Genomic DNA, 18819 nt, shown 5'->3' with positions numbered 1-18819 from the left:
CAACCCTGAGGGTCTAATAGAGACATACCTCCACACAGCCCTGTGGGTCTAATAGACACACCTCCACACAGCCCTGAGTGTCTAATAGAGACGTACCTGCTCCACACAGCCCTGAGGGTCTGCGCCCTGTGTGCATCCAGTCCCTCTTCATCCTCTGGAGCAGCCGCAGCGCCGTCATGGATACCTCATGGGTCTTCTCACCAAACTCCAGCATATGGGCGAAACGAGGGATGTACAGGCAAGGGTCTGGATGAGACAGAGTATTACATCTGAATCATGAAAGTAAGTCTACAGTAGGTCAGTGTTTAAAGATTCATTCATTCATTGAACAACCCATGTTTGTAGGGGGTAGACCTACAGACGGGGGTAGACCACTCACCTAATATGGGCAAAGTTTAACTCATGATATACTAAGCTATGATATTATGAAGTACCCTAGGACTACGGGCCTGTAAGGTACCAGTCACCTAATTATGGCCTGATATACTGTATATAGGCTACTATGCTATGATGATAATATACACTAAGCGAAAATACGAAAATGCATTGTGGATTAACCTGCCCCAGTTAATGACCATGTTGTATAGTTTATGTCAAGCATTTCACTACTTATAATGTGCTTACACTATATTCTGCAAGCCTAGCATAGTATGCCACCCACATCTGACTGTATCAGGTAAAGCGGTCATGAGAAGATGACTTTGATATTTGCATTAGCCTTAGCTTTTAGCCAAAATGGTCAAATTTCAAAGGCCTGTTTTTTTAGATATCTGGAAATGCTTCAACATGGTAACACATTGTAGTTCCACGATGCACTTGCTAATCAGACATGGGAGGTATATGTCAATATATTTATAGAGTATGTTAAGTGATATGAACCAGAGTAAAGTTGTCTGTGTAGGCGATTTGTGAACGATTTATAATGTTAGGCTGAATGGAATCAATATACAGCATAGCAGTGGCGTGCAGTCAGGTGAGGCAGGGTAGGCAGTGCCTCACCCAGGCATTTAAGAAAGAAAAAGAATATCAGTCTTTTAAAATTATTTTTTAATTATTTTTTTATCTAAAAAAATTATATATATTTTTAAAATTTATTTTACTCATTATTCTTAACTTTAATGTGTTAAAATGTTGTTAAAATAAAAATAAATGATGTAAAATGTGTTGTTATAAAAAATATAATGCATGCCCTGGCACCAGGAGAGTTTGCTCCCAAAGCTAGCTGATTGCTGATTGCTGGCGAGAGGCACCTGTGTGTGCGAGAGGCAGACTGTGCTTGTGCTTCTGTGCTATGCGAAGTGATAGACCAACGGTTTCGTAGGTTTGCGCATGCGTAGTCTGTTCTCACATTGTCTTCATTGATGGACGTTGAGGCACCGTGCAGGCTGCCTCTGACAGCATGATTGACAGTTTGCGTTTGGCTTGCCGTAGCGGCATTCCAGTCCTCTGCTGTTCGCGCCGCGGTTCTACATTTCCACAGCTAACTTGAGATCAGCATCATGGATATCCAACAGTTAAGATAATGTAGGCTATTGCGTGCCGGTTCAAATGCTGTAAATCCTGTGTTGTTGATGCAGGTGAATTTATATTGTCATTGAGCTGTTTTGTGTGCTGCTGTAAATCCTGTTGAGATGCAGGTGAATGTATGTAACAGAGTTGGGAATGTATGTTTAGTTGTGGTGAATGTAGATGAGTTTCGCCGTGCTTGAGCAGCCCTGGTTATTGTTGGAGCCCCCCTTTGGAGTTTGGGTGTACTGCAGGTCTGCGCGTTCTTTTGTCCTTCTCTTGTTGCCGTACTCACGGTGGTACCAGAAAATGGCCGCCATCTTAATGGGTATGTGCGCATGTAAAACGCTCCTCGTGTTTTGTTGTTTGTATGGAGAATCTTGTAATGTAGGGTGAAAATGTTGGTGTAGTACTGTGCTGTTTGTTTTTACATGTATTGTGATGTATTGTGATGATGTGAAACAGAACATTTATTGTATGTTATTTTGAACGCGCAGATTCACAAGAGTTGCAGAACAGAGAAGAATTGTGTTTTATATGTCTTCTCTGCAGGTATGTTGTTGTTTGTAATTGTTATTTGTAATGTTTGAGGGAAATTTGTGTTCTTTCTGTAAGCAAATTATCCTGATGTAAAATATACATAGACGGTGGTACAGAAAATGGCCGCCATCTTAATGGATTCACAAGAGTTGCAGAACAGAGAAGAATTGTGTTTTATATGTCTTCTCTGCAGGTCTTCTCTGCAGGTCAAATAAAAGAATTGATTGAAAGAAGTTTGGCTGTTTGACCATCGTTACACTGGTGCCGTGACACGTCGATCTCAAGATCAGCTGAACGCCGATCTCCGTGGATGCTGCGTGGATGCCAGGTCTTAGTGTGATAGATCAAGTGTGGTCAGAGTATTATAGTAAATGGTCATTCAGTCTGAGGTCTGTGATTACATCAGTTTAAAAAGTGCTTTGATTGTTTTGGTTTTTATGTCCTGCTGTAACTTTATATTTTTTTTAAACATTATTATTATTATTATTATTTTCATTCAGTAATATTACACAACGCAAGTCTGTACTACTATGGCTCAGAGGCCAGGTTTTAATGATGAGATTTTTGCCAGTCCAGTGTTGCCTATGGGGAGGGGTGCATGGGGGGCATGTCAGAGCAGAGCAGACAGTGCTGTCATCGGTGGGTTGAATAGTAGGGAGGTGGGGTGTTCCCAGTTGTTTACTGACAGTGGTAGAGGCACAGGGTCAGGTCAGGACCCAGGTTGTGCTGCTGTCGGACAGTTTACAGGGGAGGCTCCTCCCACATCCACACCCAGTGTTAATGACACTGAAGCTCTTCATCACCTTTCAGACATGATGGGTCAGCTAGGTGCTCAGATTGGCGAGTCCATTGTAACCAAGTTAATTTCAGCTGGTGTAGTTCACTCAAGTAGTATGAGCAGTGCACACCTCAACTGCACATCGCCTCCAGATCCTGTAACTGATCCTAATGTTGTTAGACAGGAGGTTCCGTGCGTTACTGTGAATGTAACATCAGACAGGGAACCACCAATGTTCCGAGGTGATAGTTCTGATAAGTGTTCAGTCCAGGACTGGATTGACATGTCTAAAGCTTATCTGAGAAAGCAGAAATGTCCAATGCATGAACAGGCTGAGGAGATACTGGCAAGGCTGATGGGTAAGGCAAAGGATGTTGTGAGGGTTGGTTTGCGAAGCGATCAGACACTTGATGTGAAGCAGAACCCTGATCTCATCTATGATATCCTTCTCAAGTACTTCAGTGATGTGTCATCATGCCTCCCGTTGTCAGATTTCTATGCCACTCTACCCAGACCCAATGAGAACCCTGTAGACTACTGGTTGAGGATCAACAAAGCAGCTGATGTAGCTGGTGAGGGCCTTCGCAGACAAGGTAGGAGGATGGAGAACGTGGGTGAAGAGGTAGCACGGATGTTTGTCAGGCATTGCCCGGACTCTGGACTATCCCGTATTCTGGAATGCAAGGCTATTGAGGAGTGGAGCTCACGAGACATACAGTTGAAGATTGATAATTATCAGAGAGAGCTGAGAGCCTCTGGCAGGACCGGTAGTTTTGTGCCATTGAAGAGCCATGCCACCGCCCTCCACACTGTGCAGTCTCATCCAGAGCCTTCGATTCAGTCTGTGTCTGAGCAGTGTTCCACCCAGTACCCCCCTTCTCCTGCCCATAGTCCAGTGTACCACACACAGTGTCCGCCTTCTACCCTCATTCCTTCCCAGGACCATGCTTTAGGCCAGCTTCCGTGCCACTCCTCCGCGACTGCTGTGGCCCAGAACACTCAGCAATCTGAAGACAGGATTCTTGCTCGCATTATGGAGAGGCTGGAGCAGATGATGGGGAAAGTGCAGCAGCGTGACAGTGCTCCTCGTGGCGGAAGATACCAGGGTGGCGCCCGTGAGAAGGCCTGCCGAGTCTGTGATGACAGTAGACACACTACCATCTCACACTGCATGTCAGAGAAGCTGTGCTTTGTCTGTTTAGCCCCAGGTCACACAAAAGTTGAGTGTCCCACCAGGTCGTCCCGAGCACCTCAGCCTCAGGGAAACTAGGTGGCCTGTATTCAGAGGGAGAAAGTATAGGTCGCCAAGTAAACTCCCATTGTGAGGACGAATCTAGTGCTGAGACAGTGTATATAGCTCTCAAAAGCTCAAGTGATAACTCTGAAGATATTGTTTATCAGAATACGCATACAATTAGTGGTAGTGACAGCCTTTTCTACACACCTGTGACAGTTGGTAATACAGTGACTCTAAATGCTATGCTAGACAGTGGGTCTATGGCTTGTACAATGAGTAAGACGGCAGAGGGAAAGCTTAGAGAGGTTGGAGTTGCTACAGAGCATAACCAGTTCAGTTCAAATGTGGTGCTTGTTGGCTGTGGTGGTCGCCGTGTCAAGCCTGAGTCAGCTTTCAACGTGGAAATGGAGGTGTATGGCTGTAGGATTATGGTTCCCACTCTGGTAGTTGAAGGCCAGCATGATGAGTTGATACTAGGCACCAATGTTATTAAATATATCCTCCGGCAGTATAAGCAATGTGATGGCTACTGGAAGGCTGTGTCTACGCCCTGTCCTGCTGGCGATCCAGAATCTGAACAGTTTCTCTCGATGCTCGCTGGTCTGAACCGTTGGCGAGGTGACGTCATACCTGACAAGATAGGCACAGTCAGGTGCAACTCAGCCGTGTGTCTTGAGCCTGGTCGGGAGTACCTGATGTGGGGCAAGCTACCCAAGTCCACTATTGTGTCTCCTGGTAGCGCTGTGATGACAGAGCCCACATCGTGTCGCTCAGCTCCAAGAGGGGTTCTGGTGGCCAGAGTTGTTACTCCTTTGTGGGGAGACGGATGGGTTCCATTGAAGCTGATCAACTCGTCCGACAGGCCCGTCTTGGTAAGACGCAATGCTAAATTGGCCGACGTCTTCTCCTGCATTGCGCTCGAGGACATGGATGAGACCGGACCTGCTGAGGTCCCACTACTCAGTTGCTGTCAAGTAACCCCGTCCAGTGAAAATGCGGCCCGCACTGTTGATGAGGAACTGAAGTACATGGGATTGAGTGGGCTCGACATACACTCCTGTGACGTGTCTGAACAGTGTAGAAGCAAGATGGCTGACCTGGTTGTGCGCTACAAGGACATCTTCTCACGCCATCACCTGGATTGTGGAGAGGCAAAGGGCTTCATACATCGCATTCACCTCTCAGATCACAGGCCATTCCGGCTCCCATTCAGACGAGTGCCCCCCAGTCAGTATCAGAAGTTGCGCCAAGTACTGAGTGAGATGGAGGAGAAAGATATAATCAGGAAGTCAACCAGTGAATATGCATCTCCGTTGGTTCTTGTATGGAAAAAGAACGGAGATCTCCGTATCTGTACAGACTTTCGCTGGCTGAACAAGAGGACCCTGAAGGATGCTCACCCTCTCCCTCACCAGGCCGACTGCTTAGCTGCACTTGGAGGTAACTCCTTGTTTAGTACTATGGATCTAACCTCAGGGTTTTATAACATGCCACTACACGAGGATGACAGAAAGTACTCTGCCTTTACAACACCTATGGGCTTGTATGAGTATAATCGCCTCCCGCAGGGCCTCTGTAATAGTCCTGGGAGCTTCATGCGTATGATGACTAGCATTTTCGGAGACCAGAACTATCTGAGCTTACTGGTTTATCTGGATGATTTATTGGTGTATGCCCCTGATGAGAGGACAGCTCTGGAACGCTTGGAGATGGTGTTCAGTAGACTGCGTGGTCATAACCTGAAATTGGCCCCCAAAAAGTGTTTTTTTCTCCGGAAATCCGTCAAATTCCTCGGCCACATAATTAATGACAACGGTGTGTTGACTGATCCCAGCAAAGTTGAGAGCATCGCAAAGATGACAAGTGCTGACCTGATGGAAGTGGACGGTGTAACCCCCTCACAGAAACGAATCAGATCTTTCTTGGGGATGATCAATTATTACCAGCACTTTGTGCCTAGCTTCTCCGCTATTGCAAAGCCTCTCTTCTCTCTGTTGACGGGCCAGAAGAGAAAAGGGAAGGTGAAACAGTCCAAACAAAGGTCACAAAGCAGGAAGTTGAATGTTACTGACTGGACCCCCGAAACGGAGCAGGCTTTCCAGAAGCTGAAAACGGCGCTGGTTGAGACGGCTGTCCTGGCTCACCCTGACTTCAGCCGTCCCTTCATGCTGTCAACGGACGCGTCCCTTGATGGCATCGGTGCTGTCCTGTCGCAGATCCAAGAGGGTGAAGACCGAGCGAGGCCAATCGCATTCGCCAGCAAGTCCCTCTCTCAGTCTCAGAGAAACTACCCAGCCCATCGGTTGGAATTCCTAGCCTTGAAGTGGAGTGTCTGTGACAAGTTCAGCCATTGGTTGAAGGGGCATGATTTCACTGTTTGGACGGACAATAATCCATTGACTCATATCATGACGAAGCCCAAGCTGGACTGCTGCGAGCAACGATGGGTGGCTAAGTTAGCGAGCTATAACTTCGACATCAAGTACGTGCCAGGCCCACAGAATGTTGTCGCTGATGCCTTGAGTCGTGTGCCTTTCGTCAAGCAGAGAGTCAGTCACAGATTACTTGAAGAGCCCTACAAGAATCTCCTCTCCGAAGTCCAGGATGTGTCGAGTGCTTCTGTACAGGACGCCTTCCGGTCGTCCAATGATAGTGGTGACACTCCACGCCAGGCAGAGAGTTACGCTCAAAGTGTCCCATCACCTCTGCATGTCCACGCTCAGTCTATGGAGATGGATGAAGTGTCTGTTGTTCTACAGTCATATGACGATCTGTGGGAGGTCGGAGCAAGAACGCGTGCTGTAGCAGTCTTGCACCATTTGCCTCAGTTAGTCCCAGGTGGTCAGGACTCACTTCCTGCTTACAGTGAGAAGGAACTCCGGGATGAACAGCTCAGAGACAGGACTCTCTCTCGAGTCTTGTACTATGTGGAGAGACATCGGAGACCCTCCAGGAGAGAGAGAGATAAGGAATCAGTCACAGTCATGAGGTACCTGAAGCACTGGGAGAAACTTGTTGTGAGCAATGGGATACTCTACAGAGTCTCGAGGGATCAAGTCGTGAAGTCAAAACGCCGCCAGTATGTGGTTCCTGAGTCTAAGAAAGTTGAAGTTCTGAGAGGTGTTCATGACCATGCTGGCCATCAAGGTCAGTTCAGGAGTCTTGGCTTGGCCAGACAGAGGTTCTTCTGGCTCAACCTCGACAGAGACGTAAGAGACTACGTCCGTAACTGCCAGCGGTGTATTGTCAGTAAGACAGTTGAACCTGCTGCGAGGGCGCCTTTGCAGAGTATCACATCAACCAGGCCACTTCAGCTGGTTTGCATTGATTTCTGGTCAGCGGAGGACTCAAGGAACAAGTCAGTTGATGTGTTAGTTGTTACTGACCATTTTACAAGAATGGCCCAGGCATTCCCCTGCAAAGATCAGTCAGCCAAACAGGTGGCGAGAGTTCTATGGGACAAGTTCTTCTGCGTCTTTGGGTTCCCAGAACGTATCCATAGCGACCAGGGAGCTAGCTTCGAGAGTCAACTAGTGAGTGAGCTGCTCAGAGTCTCCGGTGTCAGAAAGTCGCACACAACCCCGTATCACCCGATGGGTAACGGTAGTGTGGAACGTTTCAATAGAACTCTCGGTAACATGATCCGAGCGCTTGAACCAGAGGCAAAAATCAACTGGCCGAGGCGTTTGCAAACTCTGACGTTCATGTACAATAGCACAGCGCATGAGTCAACTGGCTATGCACCTTTCTATCTGATGTTCGGGCGTACTCCTCGTCTCCCTGTCGATATACTCTTCCGGACAGTCCTGAATGATCCAGCTGTGGTCAGCTACGACAAGTATGTGATGTCTCTTACGAAGGATCTGAGAGAAGCTATGGTCATAGCCCAGGAACATGTCATAAAAGAACAGCACCGTCACACAGAGCTCTACAACAGACGAGTGAAAGGGCCCACCATTGACGTCGGAGACCGTGTGCTGTTGGCGAACAAGAGAGAGAGAGGAAAGAGAAAGGTGGCTGACCGTTGGGAGTCTACTGTATACACTGTGGTGGATAGGAACTCTGAGACTCACACATATAGAATACAAGACACTGTCACTGGACGAGAGAAGGTAGTCCACCGTAATCTATTGTTGTTGGTGAACTTTCTGCCGGTGTATGATACGAGTGTGATCTCTGACCCAGTTTCATCCCTGTCTGCTGTTCATACATCAAATGAGCCAAGTGACATGTCCGTGTCGGAAGTGGAACAGGATTCCTTGCCTGGGGAAGTGAGTAGAGGAACCGCGTTCGAGTCGGAGAGAGTGGATTCCTGTCCTGGGAGTGAGGGAGGGGAGGTTGAAGACATGGAGTATGGGGGTAGAGCTGTTCGGGAGAGGGATGTTCCCTTGACTGTTCCAGAGCCCAAGGATCCCAAGGGAAGAACCCTGGAGTGGGTCACCCAGTTACCATTCCCTGACCACTCACGGACAGAGGCTACTAACACTGTAGTGTCTTCAGTCTCGTTTGCCCCTCAGAGGGTCCCCGAGCAGATGGCTGAGGAGCAAATGGTAGATCAGTCCATTAACTCTGATTCTAGATTTGTGGTTAGCGCTGATGATTGTACTGATGTTTCTGGTAACACAAATCAGACAGATGATGCTAGTGACACACAGCGTACTGACACTCTAGCTTCTGTTACACAGTGTGAACATCCTAGTACAGTCACACAGGTCAAGTCCAAGTTTGGTCGCCTTATCAAACCAGTTGACAGATTGATTTATACTATGTCAGGACAAGACATTATCCAAGACACTAAGTCAAACATTCGAGCTGTTTGTAGGTCAGTGTTCCAGGCTTTCCACAGTTAGATAAGCCGAAGCTCAGTTCAGTGCATGTATACACTGTGCACACTGACATCCTATGACATATAGGTTTGTTCGTTATTCTGATTGTTTCATAAGAGGTTGTGGCCTCTTGAAGGCTAGTAATACACAGTGAAAAAAGGGTCTTGTGGGGTGTAGAACGCATCCTACCGCCAGTAGTTGGTTGGAGAGATAGTTTACCTCTCTTTCCACTTCATCCTTATAGGATACTTTTCAAGTTGGCTGTCCTGTCCTTTGGCGGCCCTATGTAATAGTGTAAAAAGTAAAAAGTAGTATTTAAATGTATAGTTGCTGCTCAAGGTTGGCGAAATTCAGGGGAGGTGGGTGTAACAGAGTTGGGAATGTATGTTTAGTTATGGTGAATGTAGATGAGTTTCGCCGTGCTTGAGCAGCCCTGGTTATTGTTGGAGCCCCCCTTTGGAGTTTGGGTGTACTGCAGGTCTGCGCGTTCTTTTGTCCTTCTCTTGTTGCCGTACTCACGGTGGTACCAGAAAATGGCCGCCATCTTAATGGGTATGTGCGCATGTAAAACGCTCCTCGTGTTTTGTTGTTTGTATGGAGAATCTTGTAATGTAGGGTGAAAATGTTGGTGTAGTACTGTGCTGTTTGTTTTTACATGTATTGTGATGTATTGTGATGATGTGAAACAGAACATTTATTGTATGTTATTTTGAACGCGCAGATTCACAAGAGTTGCAGAACAGAGAAGAATTGTGTTTTATATGTCTTCTCTGCAGGTATGTTGTTGTTTGTAATTGTTATTTGTAATGTTTGAGGGAAATTTGTGTTCTTTCTGTAAGCAAATTATCCTGATGTAAAATATACATAGACGGTGGTACAGAAAATGGCCGCCATCTTAATGGATTCACAAGAGTTGCAGAACAGAGAAGAATTGTGTTTTATATGTCTTCTCTGCAGGTCTTCTCTGCAGGTCAAATAAAAGAATTGATTGAAAGAAGTTTGGCTGTTTGACCATCGTTACATGTAGGCAATGCCATACAGGCTGTTGCGCTACGCTATGTGTAGTTATGAGATAACAATACATGACATTTTTGACCAGCTATTTGATAGTATAGTATATATGGGCTATGTGATTGACTTTATAGTATAGTATATTAGCCTACATTACATTACAGTCATTTAGCCGACGCTTTTATTCAAAGCGACTTACAATAATTGCATTTAACGTAGGAGTGTACTGCTTTTTTAAGGCAAAATGAAGAATAGCAAACTAAAAATACAGTATAGCAATATAGCAATAGCAATAGCATAGAGAAGAATAGCAAACTAACAATACAATAGGTGCTTGAAGGATTCTGGTAGTAGGCCTACTTCTTGAAGAAGTGAGTTTTGAGCCTGCGTTAAAAGATATAAGGGCTATTGATTGCCTTTATATTATGCGCTATGCCATTTGAAGTCTGGCTGCTGCGTTAATCGCATGATTTTTAAAAAATAGCTCACTGCCTACCCAGCCAATGACCTCACTGCACGTTACTGCAGCATAGAGGCAATGACATGGTTAGTGAATGAGTGGAAGAGGAGAAAGCAGTGGGAAGATGCATGTGGACGAACCCAACTGCATAAAGATGCACGTCTTTGTTCTCGCCACTTTTCCGAAGATGCATTGGAGGCATTTAATCAACCACCGCTAATGAAAGAGCTCACAGGTAAAAATTCTGGCCCAATTATTTTTTGTTTTCATATCATTTTCTCCGCCATCATGGAATGGATCTCTTATCCTTGAACACCCTATAGAGAGACGTGCACCACGCATGTTCATATGCAATTTTGGACCAATCAGACTTGAGTTGATTTTATTTTGCACCTGCAGAAAAATCCATCATGGCGGACCTTATGGGTTCTTGAGGCAAATATGTTCCCCATGAGGAAAGACACATATGTTTCAAACATTTTCATACAACGGGGTAGAAATGGCAGCATTGTGAAGTCACTTGATTTTCTATTAGTTATTATAGCACCACCTATGGTCTAATCATGGTAATTATTTCTGGCATTGTTACTGATGCTCTCTAGTTGTGGCATGCACATTAACATCATTTTTGGTCAGGGACTTTACCTAGCAGAGCAAAATCTATGAGAATTAGACAATTCTGGCCCAATTATATTTTGTTTTCATATCATTTTCTCCGCCATCTTGGAATCCTTGAACACCCTATAGAGAGACGGTGCACCACGCATGTTCATATGCAATTTTGGACCAATCAGACTTGAGTTGATTTTATTTTGCACCTGCAGAAACATCCATCATGGCGGACCTTATGGGTTCTTGAGGCAAATATGTTCCCTATGAGGAAAGACACATATGTACCAAGTTTCATATATTTTCATCCAACAGGGTGGAAATGCCAGAATTCTGAAGTTAATTATTTACTTTTGGTTATTATAGCGCCACCTATGGTCCAATCATGGTCATTCTTTCTGCCATAGTTACTGATGCTCTCTAGTTGTGAAATGCAAATTCATAGCAATTTTTTCCAGGGACTTTTTGAGCTATTTCACCAAAGCCAGGTAAAGAATAATAATAAGTAAACCACCTATAACAATACTGTTCCTACTACTACGTAGTAATAGGAACACTAATAATATAACACGTTGCTTGCATAGATGAAACATGAAGTAGGTTAAACGCCCCTATCAGTCAATATGTAAAGTCCCTCTGTTGGAGAGCCGGTGTGGGTAAGCCCAACCCCCTCCGTAACCCAGTCCTCGGATTTAACATGGCTTCTGGCTGCGACCAAGCATCCAGAAACCAAACCTGAATGTGTTATTATCTGTCATTCGCCCATTCTGCACATCGGTAAGAGAAATATTTGTATTTTTACTCATGGTCGGATTGAAATGCTAAATCAAACATTATGGTTGACATCACGAACGTACGATTAGTAAATAATTTCAGCCGAGATTCAGCAGACACTTCGTGTTCTTCAAAATGCACGGATTGTGGAGCTGCATTTTTTATCTTCAAATGATGCAAATTGCAACAAAAATGAAACAGATTCTACAGTTGTTTTCATAAATAGATTTTGGTAATTACGCATGCACTTCGTTGCACAGAACGCAATTGCAAGCAACGTCCATTTGGCGACTACTAATGTATTGTTGCTAAAGTAAGGTCTAAAATAACTCGGATGTTTAGTTAGATTATTATACAGTTCCATCTTATCCTTTCAAAATACATACATAGATGACACCATCCGGGGCCTAATTAGATAGAAATGCATGAATTGAAACATATGTTTATTGGGACACACGGAAGCGGTGACTTCAACGGTTGTCAACAGTCAACAACAGTATGGTAGGGTTATAACTGCCGTGTCGGTCTCCATTAGAGAAAGACATCAGTCAACAACAATATGGTAGGGTTCCAACTCTGCCGTGGCGATCTCCATTAGAGAGAGATCAGCTGGGGGAGGCGCTCAGGGCTATACTACTGACGTGCTGGCATCTCCGGATCTGATTTGTCCATTCTGGACCTAGCGTCCGTCGGGATACCAAACTACAGTATCTACATACGTGATTATACTGCACTCCTGCTACACGCACTGTATACTATTGCCATGATGTAAGTGCCATGTAGCGGACGTGAGCTTAGTACGCTACATTGTGTAATTTAGGCTGGGGTTGTAACGCGCGATGAGTGTTTTGGAGGGATGTCGTTATGGTTTGCGTCAGGGATGCGACGAGAATTAGTGACGAGTAAACGCTTCGATTATGTTCAGGTACTTCCAGGGATACCTGATGTTGCTGTTCAGGTACTTCCAGGGTGCGTACGAGTGTTGGTTGACTCTGTAGTCTACATGCGACCAATTATGGAGATGGCATAAGCCTACAAAAAAACTCGTTTTGTGGAATTATTCATTTGAAAACTACAATTGCGAATACAATTTTGTCAAAAGGTTGACAGGTGGATTTGTTTGCCGATGCCAGTACCCTCACATTGCGTTTATGGCCGGATCATGACGTTTTTTACATTTTCCCTTTTGCTTCCAGAAACCCTAAAAAGGACTCAAAAGAGTGCTAAACAATCTGGCAAGCTGCCAATATGCTATGAAACCGTGACTTTGTCCTTGAAGAAGAAGATGGCTGCAGAACTGTGCCCTGCAAGCATAAACACCAACCTCCCGAACGGCCACGGCGCCGCTGTGACTGCTGCCAGCAAGAAGAGCATCGTTCAGGTCCCAGAGACATTGACCGTGTCCACCACTACTGCCGCCCAGCAGAACATCAACAACAACGTTGAGACAACCAGCTGGCAGTCTACTCATCCCACATTGCGAGAAAGGTATGGGAACGTTCTAAATGCTCTTTCAATTAAATTATATTGATTGTACATCTGTATGTTTTTGCATAATCATAGACGCCTCTTGCAAAATGTCATGTCCTATTTTATGTAAATGATGTTGCAAAAAGATATTATGTCTAAAAATGGCAGCAAATACTACCAGTTGCATGTGTTAATTTGTCTGTTTTAGGAATGCCTTAATGTTCAATAACGAACACATGGCCGATGTTCATTTCATTGTGGGTCCCCCTGGTGAATCACAGAAAGTTCCAGCACACAAGGTGAGAGGGTTTCTTTCACCTGGGCCAGTCATGTGCTTTTATTGTGTGGCTTGTGCAGTATCACACTTTCTATACATGTTCATTTAGCCAATGGCATTCACTTCAACCCTCTAATGTATTTCACATAAAATACACAAAAAACAGTGTTTGGATGGGAAGAATGATTTGCAAATGTATTTATTTTTTGCTTTTCCTAACGTGCAACCAAAAAACCTGAATCGAGAAAGCACGATGCAAACCTAGGCATTGAAATAAATTGCTGTTCCTCTTGTGTTTCCAGTATGTATTGGCAGTAGGCAGCTCTGTTTTTGGTGCCATGTTTTATGGAGATCTGGCAGAAGGAGAGTCTGAGATTCACATCCCTGATGTGGAACCTGCTGCTTTTTTAATTCTTTTAAAGTAAGTAAAGTAACCATTTGAGTCTTTATACAGTGCCCTTCATAAGTATCGGAAAGTGGAAGCATTTTGTCTTTTTTCTTTGGCTCTATACTCCTAACAGTTTGGATTTGAAATCAAATAATTATTATGAGTGTCATTCTAAATGGTGAAAACAATCAGAAAAAAAATATTAATACTGAGAATCTCTACTTTGACTCCATAGTAATTGTTACAAACTGTTGAGTATAGTGCTAAAAGAAGACATAATATTTCCTCTTTGCAATACTTATGGATGGCACTGTATCTGCAAGTCTTGTGTTTCAGTATTTGTTGTTAGCATTCAGCAATAAACACTTTGGCAAAGTTACCATAGTTACCATGCTGTGGTCACAAATGGACCAGTCGTTATAAATCTAAGAAAGAAAAAGTGGATCTCAGTAACGTTGTCTTCACCCTTCCCTCCACCAGGTATATGTACAGCGATGAGATTGAACTGGAGGCGGACACGGTGCTGGCCACTCTGTACGCTGCCAAGAAGTACATTGTGCCTGCCTTGGCCAAGGCCTGTGTGAACTTCCTGGAGACCAGCCTGGAGGCTAAAAACGCCTGCGTGCTGCTCTCCCAGAGCCGACTGTTTGAGGAGCCCGAGCTGACCCAGCGCTGCTGGGAGGTGATTGATACCCAGGCAGAGTTGGCCCTCCGCTCAGAGGGCTTCTGCGAGATCGACCTCCAGACCCTGGAGATCATCTTGCAACGGGAGACCCTCAACACAAGTGAGGCGGTGGTCTTCCAGGCCTTGCTAGAGTGGGCAGTGGCGGAATGCCGTAGGCAGGGAATGGGGCCCACGGCGCGCAACAAACGGGCGGTACTGGGAAAGACGCTGTATCTGGTGCGCATTCCCACCATGACCCTGGAGGAGTTTGCAGACGGGGCGGCTCAGTCCGATGTGCTGACTCTGGAGGAGACGCACAACATCTTCCTGTGGTACACGGCGGCCAGCAAGCCCAAGCTGGAGTTTCCCATGGCTCATAGGACGGGCCTGTCAACACAGAGGTGCCACCGCTTCCAGTCTTCTGCCTACCGGAGCAACCAGTGGCGCTACAGGGGTCGATGTGATAGCATCCAGTTTGCAGTGGACAAGCGGATCTTCATCGCAGGCCTGGGCCTGTATGGCTCCAGCGGCGGGAAGGCCGAGTACAGCGTCAAGATTGAACTGAAGCGGCAGGGTGCCACCCTGGCACAGAACCTAACCAAGTTTGTGTCAGACGGATCGAGCAGTACATTCTCTGTGTGGTTTGAGCACCCGGTCCAAGTGGAACAGGATGCTTTCTACACTGTCAGCGCGGTGCTGGATGGCAACGAACTGAGTTATTTTGGGCAGGAGGGCATGACAGAGGTGCAGTGTGGGAAAGTGACCTTCCAGTTCCAGTGTTCTTCAGACAGTACGAACGGCACAGGTGTGCAAGGAGGGCAGATCCCTGAACTGGTCTTCTATGCATGAGCCGTGACACAGTTTGCCCATGTTTCACGTTGCCACTGGATTTGATGAACATGCTGGTGTGTGTGTGTGTGTGTGTGTGCGTGTGTGTGTGTGTGTGTGTGTGTGTGTGCGTGCGTGTGTGTGTGTGTGTGTGTGTGCGTGTGTGTGTGTGCGCGTGTGTGCGTGTGTGCGTGTGTGCGTGCGTGTGTGCGTGCGTGCGTGTGTGTGTGCGTGTGTGCGTGTGTGTGTGTGTGTGCGTGTGTGTGTGTGTGTGTGCGTGTATGCGTGCGCACATATTGTTGGGTTAAAATAGTTCTTGCCTTCTTCAACAATGTAGCAGCGGTAAATGATGTAAAATGCCTGTTAGTCCTTTGACAGATGTATGTGTGCAGAAATCCTATTCAGTTTTATTTATTGAGAAAAAACATTCTTTATTTAACTGTTGATGCTACTGCTGCACGCATCATTGTGTGTATATACAGAGAGAAGTTGCATTGCACTCCTACTGGGACCTACATTCCCGTAGTAGCATGTCGTTTTGTACATATAACTTGAGGCTAATTTGTTTACAGCCTGAGGCTGGTTGACAAATTACATGATGTGTATTAGTTTCACAGCTTTACGGAACTGCAGGACATAAAACATTTTGTGACTCAAGTGTTGCCACTTCTTCTCCTGTGACACATGTCCTAATTAGTGTATGTTTGTCGAAAGGAGGCATAGCTGAGAAATTCTCTTAATTATGCTGCAGAGTGCAGAATAACCTTTCTGTAGTCATTTTGCTGCACTGTTCACCATTCTCTATTTAAAATGCCTGTCTCTATCTGGAGAATGCTCTGCCATCCATTAGCTTGACAACCTAATGGTCTTTATACAACCCTGACAAATCATAAGGGATTAATTCATGTCTTTCGTGCTGTAATTTCAAGTGTAACAACATTAAGCATTCTAAAGAAGTGAATTGCAGTAATTGGTAAGACAATTAATTGATTCACATGAACCTCTTGCATTTCAACATAGGTTTTTACTGAAAAACTAAATCTGTACAGCTAGACTGAATGCAGTCAGCTTCTATAAATAAATAAATGATATAATATATATATACACACAGCAACTTCAGAAAGTATTCAGACCCCTTCACTTTTTCTACATGTTGTTGTGTTATAGACTAAATTGAAAATGTATTAAATAAAAATAATTTGCCATGAATCCACACACAATAACCCAGAACGACAATAACCCAGAACGACAAAACAAGGAATCCAAAACCATTTAAATGGAAACAGTGGGAGTTTCCCTTTGAATGTACGGCGGCGGAAATGTGCTCGCAGACCACACACTAGGTAAGTAGGGGGCAGCCAATCTGAATGGCTTGTTGAATCGCATGTTCTTCGAATTAGGCAGCCCACAAAAAACTGACCGAATTGCTTTAGTTTAGTTTCTGTGTTAGTAGAGTTATATAGCACAAGCACTTAAGTTCACATAAGTGAGTTTTTCATGATGTGGGACCATTAATAATGACAATTCCAGACTTGGCTTGGTAGGCCAAAGCAGGTATTTGGTAGAATACCTATCCACAAACCCGGAGCCTGTTTAGGATTATGCGGTGTTACAGAGATTGTAGATAGAACGGTTGACAGGAAAATTTGATTGCCTGTCATGAAGAATAGGGAGGGAAACTCTATATATTCATTACATGTCTATATGCAATGTTCTGAACATCTCACCATGCCATATTTGGGGTCAATTCATGACATTGAAAAACACCTGGGCCTAATTGAAAATAGACATGTTTATACCTAAGGAATAGTTCACATTTTTACAACTCATAGTCAGATGGTTCTCTAATTTGAAAGCAAGGTACCTAACAAACCTTTTTGTTAGTGGTGGTTTACTTTGCTGAATGGCCAAGATTCCAGGAGATTTAGACATTGTCAATGGCTTGCAACTTTGTATTATTATATTTATTTTTATTTTATGCACATTATTTGTTATTTTGGGCCTTTTTGGTTCAGAATGAAAACTTAGAAAGAACTTAGTAAAAGGATTTTACTTTCTCCCACCAACAAAACCATGCAGTATTGTTATTTATTATTGTCAATAATGGCTATTTAAACATTTCTGATCCGTGGATTCCAGTTTCTCCTGGCCCATACACTACTTTCAAGGTAAGGAACTATATGATTATAAGGTGTAAAATAGTGAACTATCCCTTTACCTTTGTTGAAAAGGAACTCACACTAGTCGTGCGAGGTCTAGTAGAGGTTATTTACCTATGGCTGGGGAGTTGATGCAGAGCTCCCGGGCCAGCAGGAGGAAGGTCTTCCCCAGGATGTACACGTTGACCTGTGGAGATAGATAGATAGATAGATAAATAAATAAATAGATAGATAGATGGATAGATAGATAGATAGATAGATAGATAGATAGATAGATAGATAGATATATAGATAGATAGATAGATAGATAATTAGCCACACGACCAAAGCCGGTGGAATTTGTTCTCGGTACAGCATATTAATCCCTGCAGCACACAAATGACAAAAAAAAGAAGTGCACAATAGACAACATCAGACACAAAAAAGAAGAAAGAATAGACAACAGACAATCGGGGAGGAGGGGACATCGGCCCAGTTCAAATACTTTCAATGCAATCTTCCTTCTTACCTCTCCTCTTTAACCAAGTTCTTCTGTGATTGAATGAGTGGAAAGGCAATAATTGGATCCTATTACTTTAACCAACCAAACTTTGCTAGATCTGTGATTTCTTCAAATAAGGAAAGGGATTCTAATTAATGTCTTACTGCCTATGAGTATGACTTTACAGTAATTAAGGAGTGTCATGGAGCCCACCAGAATCATAGTTGACACTCACTTAGGATCAGTTTTGCATTTCCTCTTATGGTTAAAATGATCATTTGTATAATTAGTTGCCAGCCTTTAGTTCTAAACGTAGTGCTAATGATCAAAAATGGGTCCCTGTCGCGTGTCCACAGAGCTCCCAGTGCGTATGCATGTGGACTTTTCTTTTAGTCCACCTAAGAGCTGTGAGGAAACAGCTCACTATACATGTGAAGCAAAGCTGTGATCATAATTGTCTGAAAGGAAAAGTTGATCTTGACATGGAAATGAACACGGGAATAGTAAGCAGGTCACACTAGACCCGTTTAAAGTAAATGGCACAGTAGTATCTCTTCACTTTTGGTCTATTTGCTCTTCACAAAATGCTAACCTAATGCTAATGCTACATTTAACCCAAACATATCTCAAGGTAGGATTTGCTCTTATATAATCCCCAAAACGGATGTAGTGCTGTTATTATTATTTTTTTACTTAAATGGTTGGATGCCAACTTACTAACAGCAAAAATATAATTGTGTGAGTTCTATACAAGCATCCTTTAGACACTCTGAATATGTATTTATGCTGCCTTTGACTCATTAAAGATTTA

The 18819-nt window shown here is 44.3% G+C and overlaps 2 protein-coding genes across 3 annotated transcripts in view; one reads left to right on the top strand and one right to left on the bottom strand.

Annotated features, from left to right (window-relative positions):
- Positions 1-18819, bottom strand: part of brf1b (BRF1 general transcription factor IIIB subunit b) — a gene marked incomplete at its 5' end in the record, with an annotated part of 71385 nt that overhangs the window by 27920 nt on the left and 24646 nt on the right. Inside the window, 2 exons of the mRNA XM_080549326.1 lie at positions 97-246; positions 17642-17714. Of these exons, the coding sequence (XP_080405452.1) occupies positions 97-246; positions 17642-17714 (223 nt within the window). The remainder of the gene's footprint in view (positions 1-96; positions 247-17641; positions 17715-18819) is intronic.
- On the top strand, positions 11633-15400 carry btbd6b (BTB (POZ) domain containing 6b; the record flags this gene model as incomplete). Of its 2 annotated transcripts, XM_080540056.1 has the most annotated exons (5): positions 11633-11744; positions 12938-13229; positions 13420-13510; positions 13791-13909; positions 14357-15400. In XM_080540056.1, the coding sequence occupies 4 exons, from the start codon at positions 13027-13029 to the stop codon at positions 15387-15389; spliced, it is 1446 nt and encodes a 481-aa protein (XP_080396182.1). In that variant the 3' UTR covers positions 15390-15400. The 2 variants fall into 2 exon arrangements, with proteins under 2 accessions (XP_080396182.1, XP_080396181.1); XM_080540055.1 differs by lacking the exon at positions 11633-11744 and having other exon boundaries at positions 12868-13229.

Source organism: Nansenia antarctica, assembly GCF_963989245.1.
Source record: "Nansenia antarctica genome assembly, chromosome: 1".
In the NCBI taxonomy this organism is placed as follows: Eukaryota; Metazoa; Chordata; class Actinopteri; order Argentiniformes; family Microstomatidae; genus Nansenia; species Nansenia antarctica.
The sequence above is the reverse complement of the archived record's forward strand: the minus strand, read 5'-3'. Positions and strand labels throughout refer to the sequence as shown.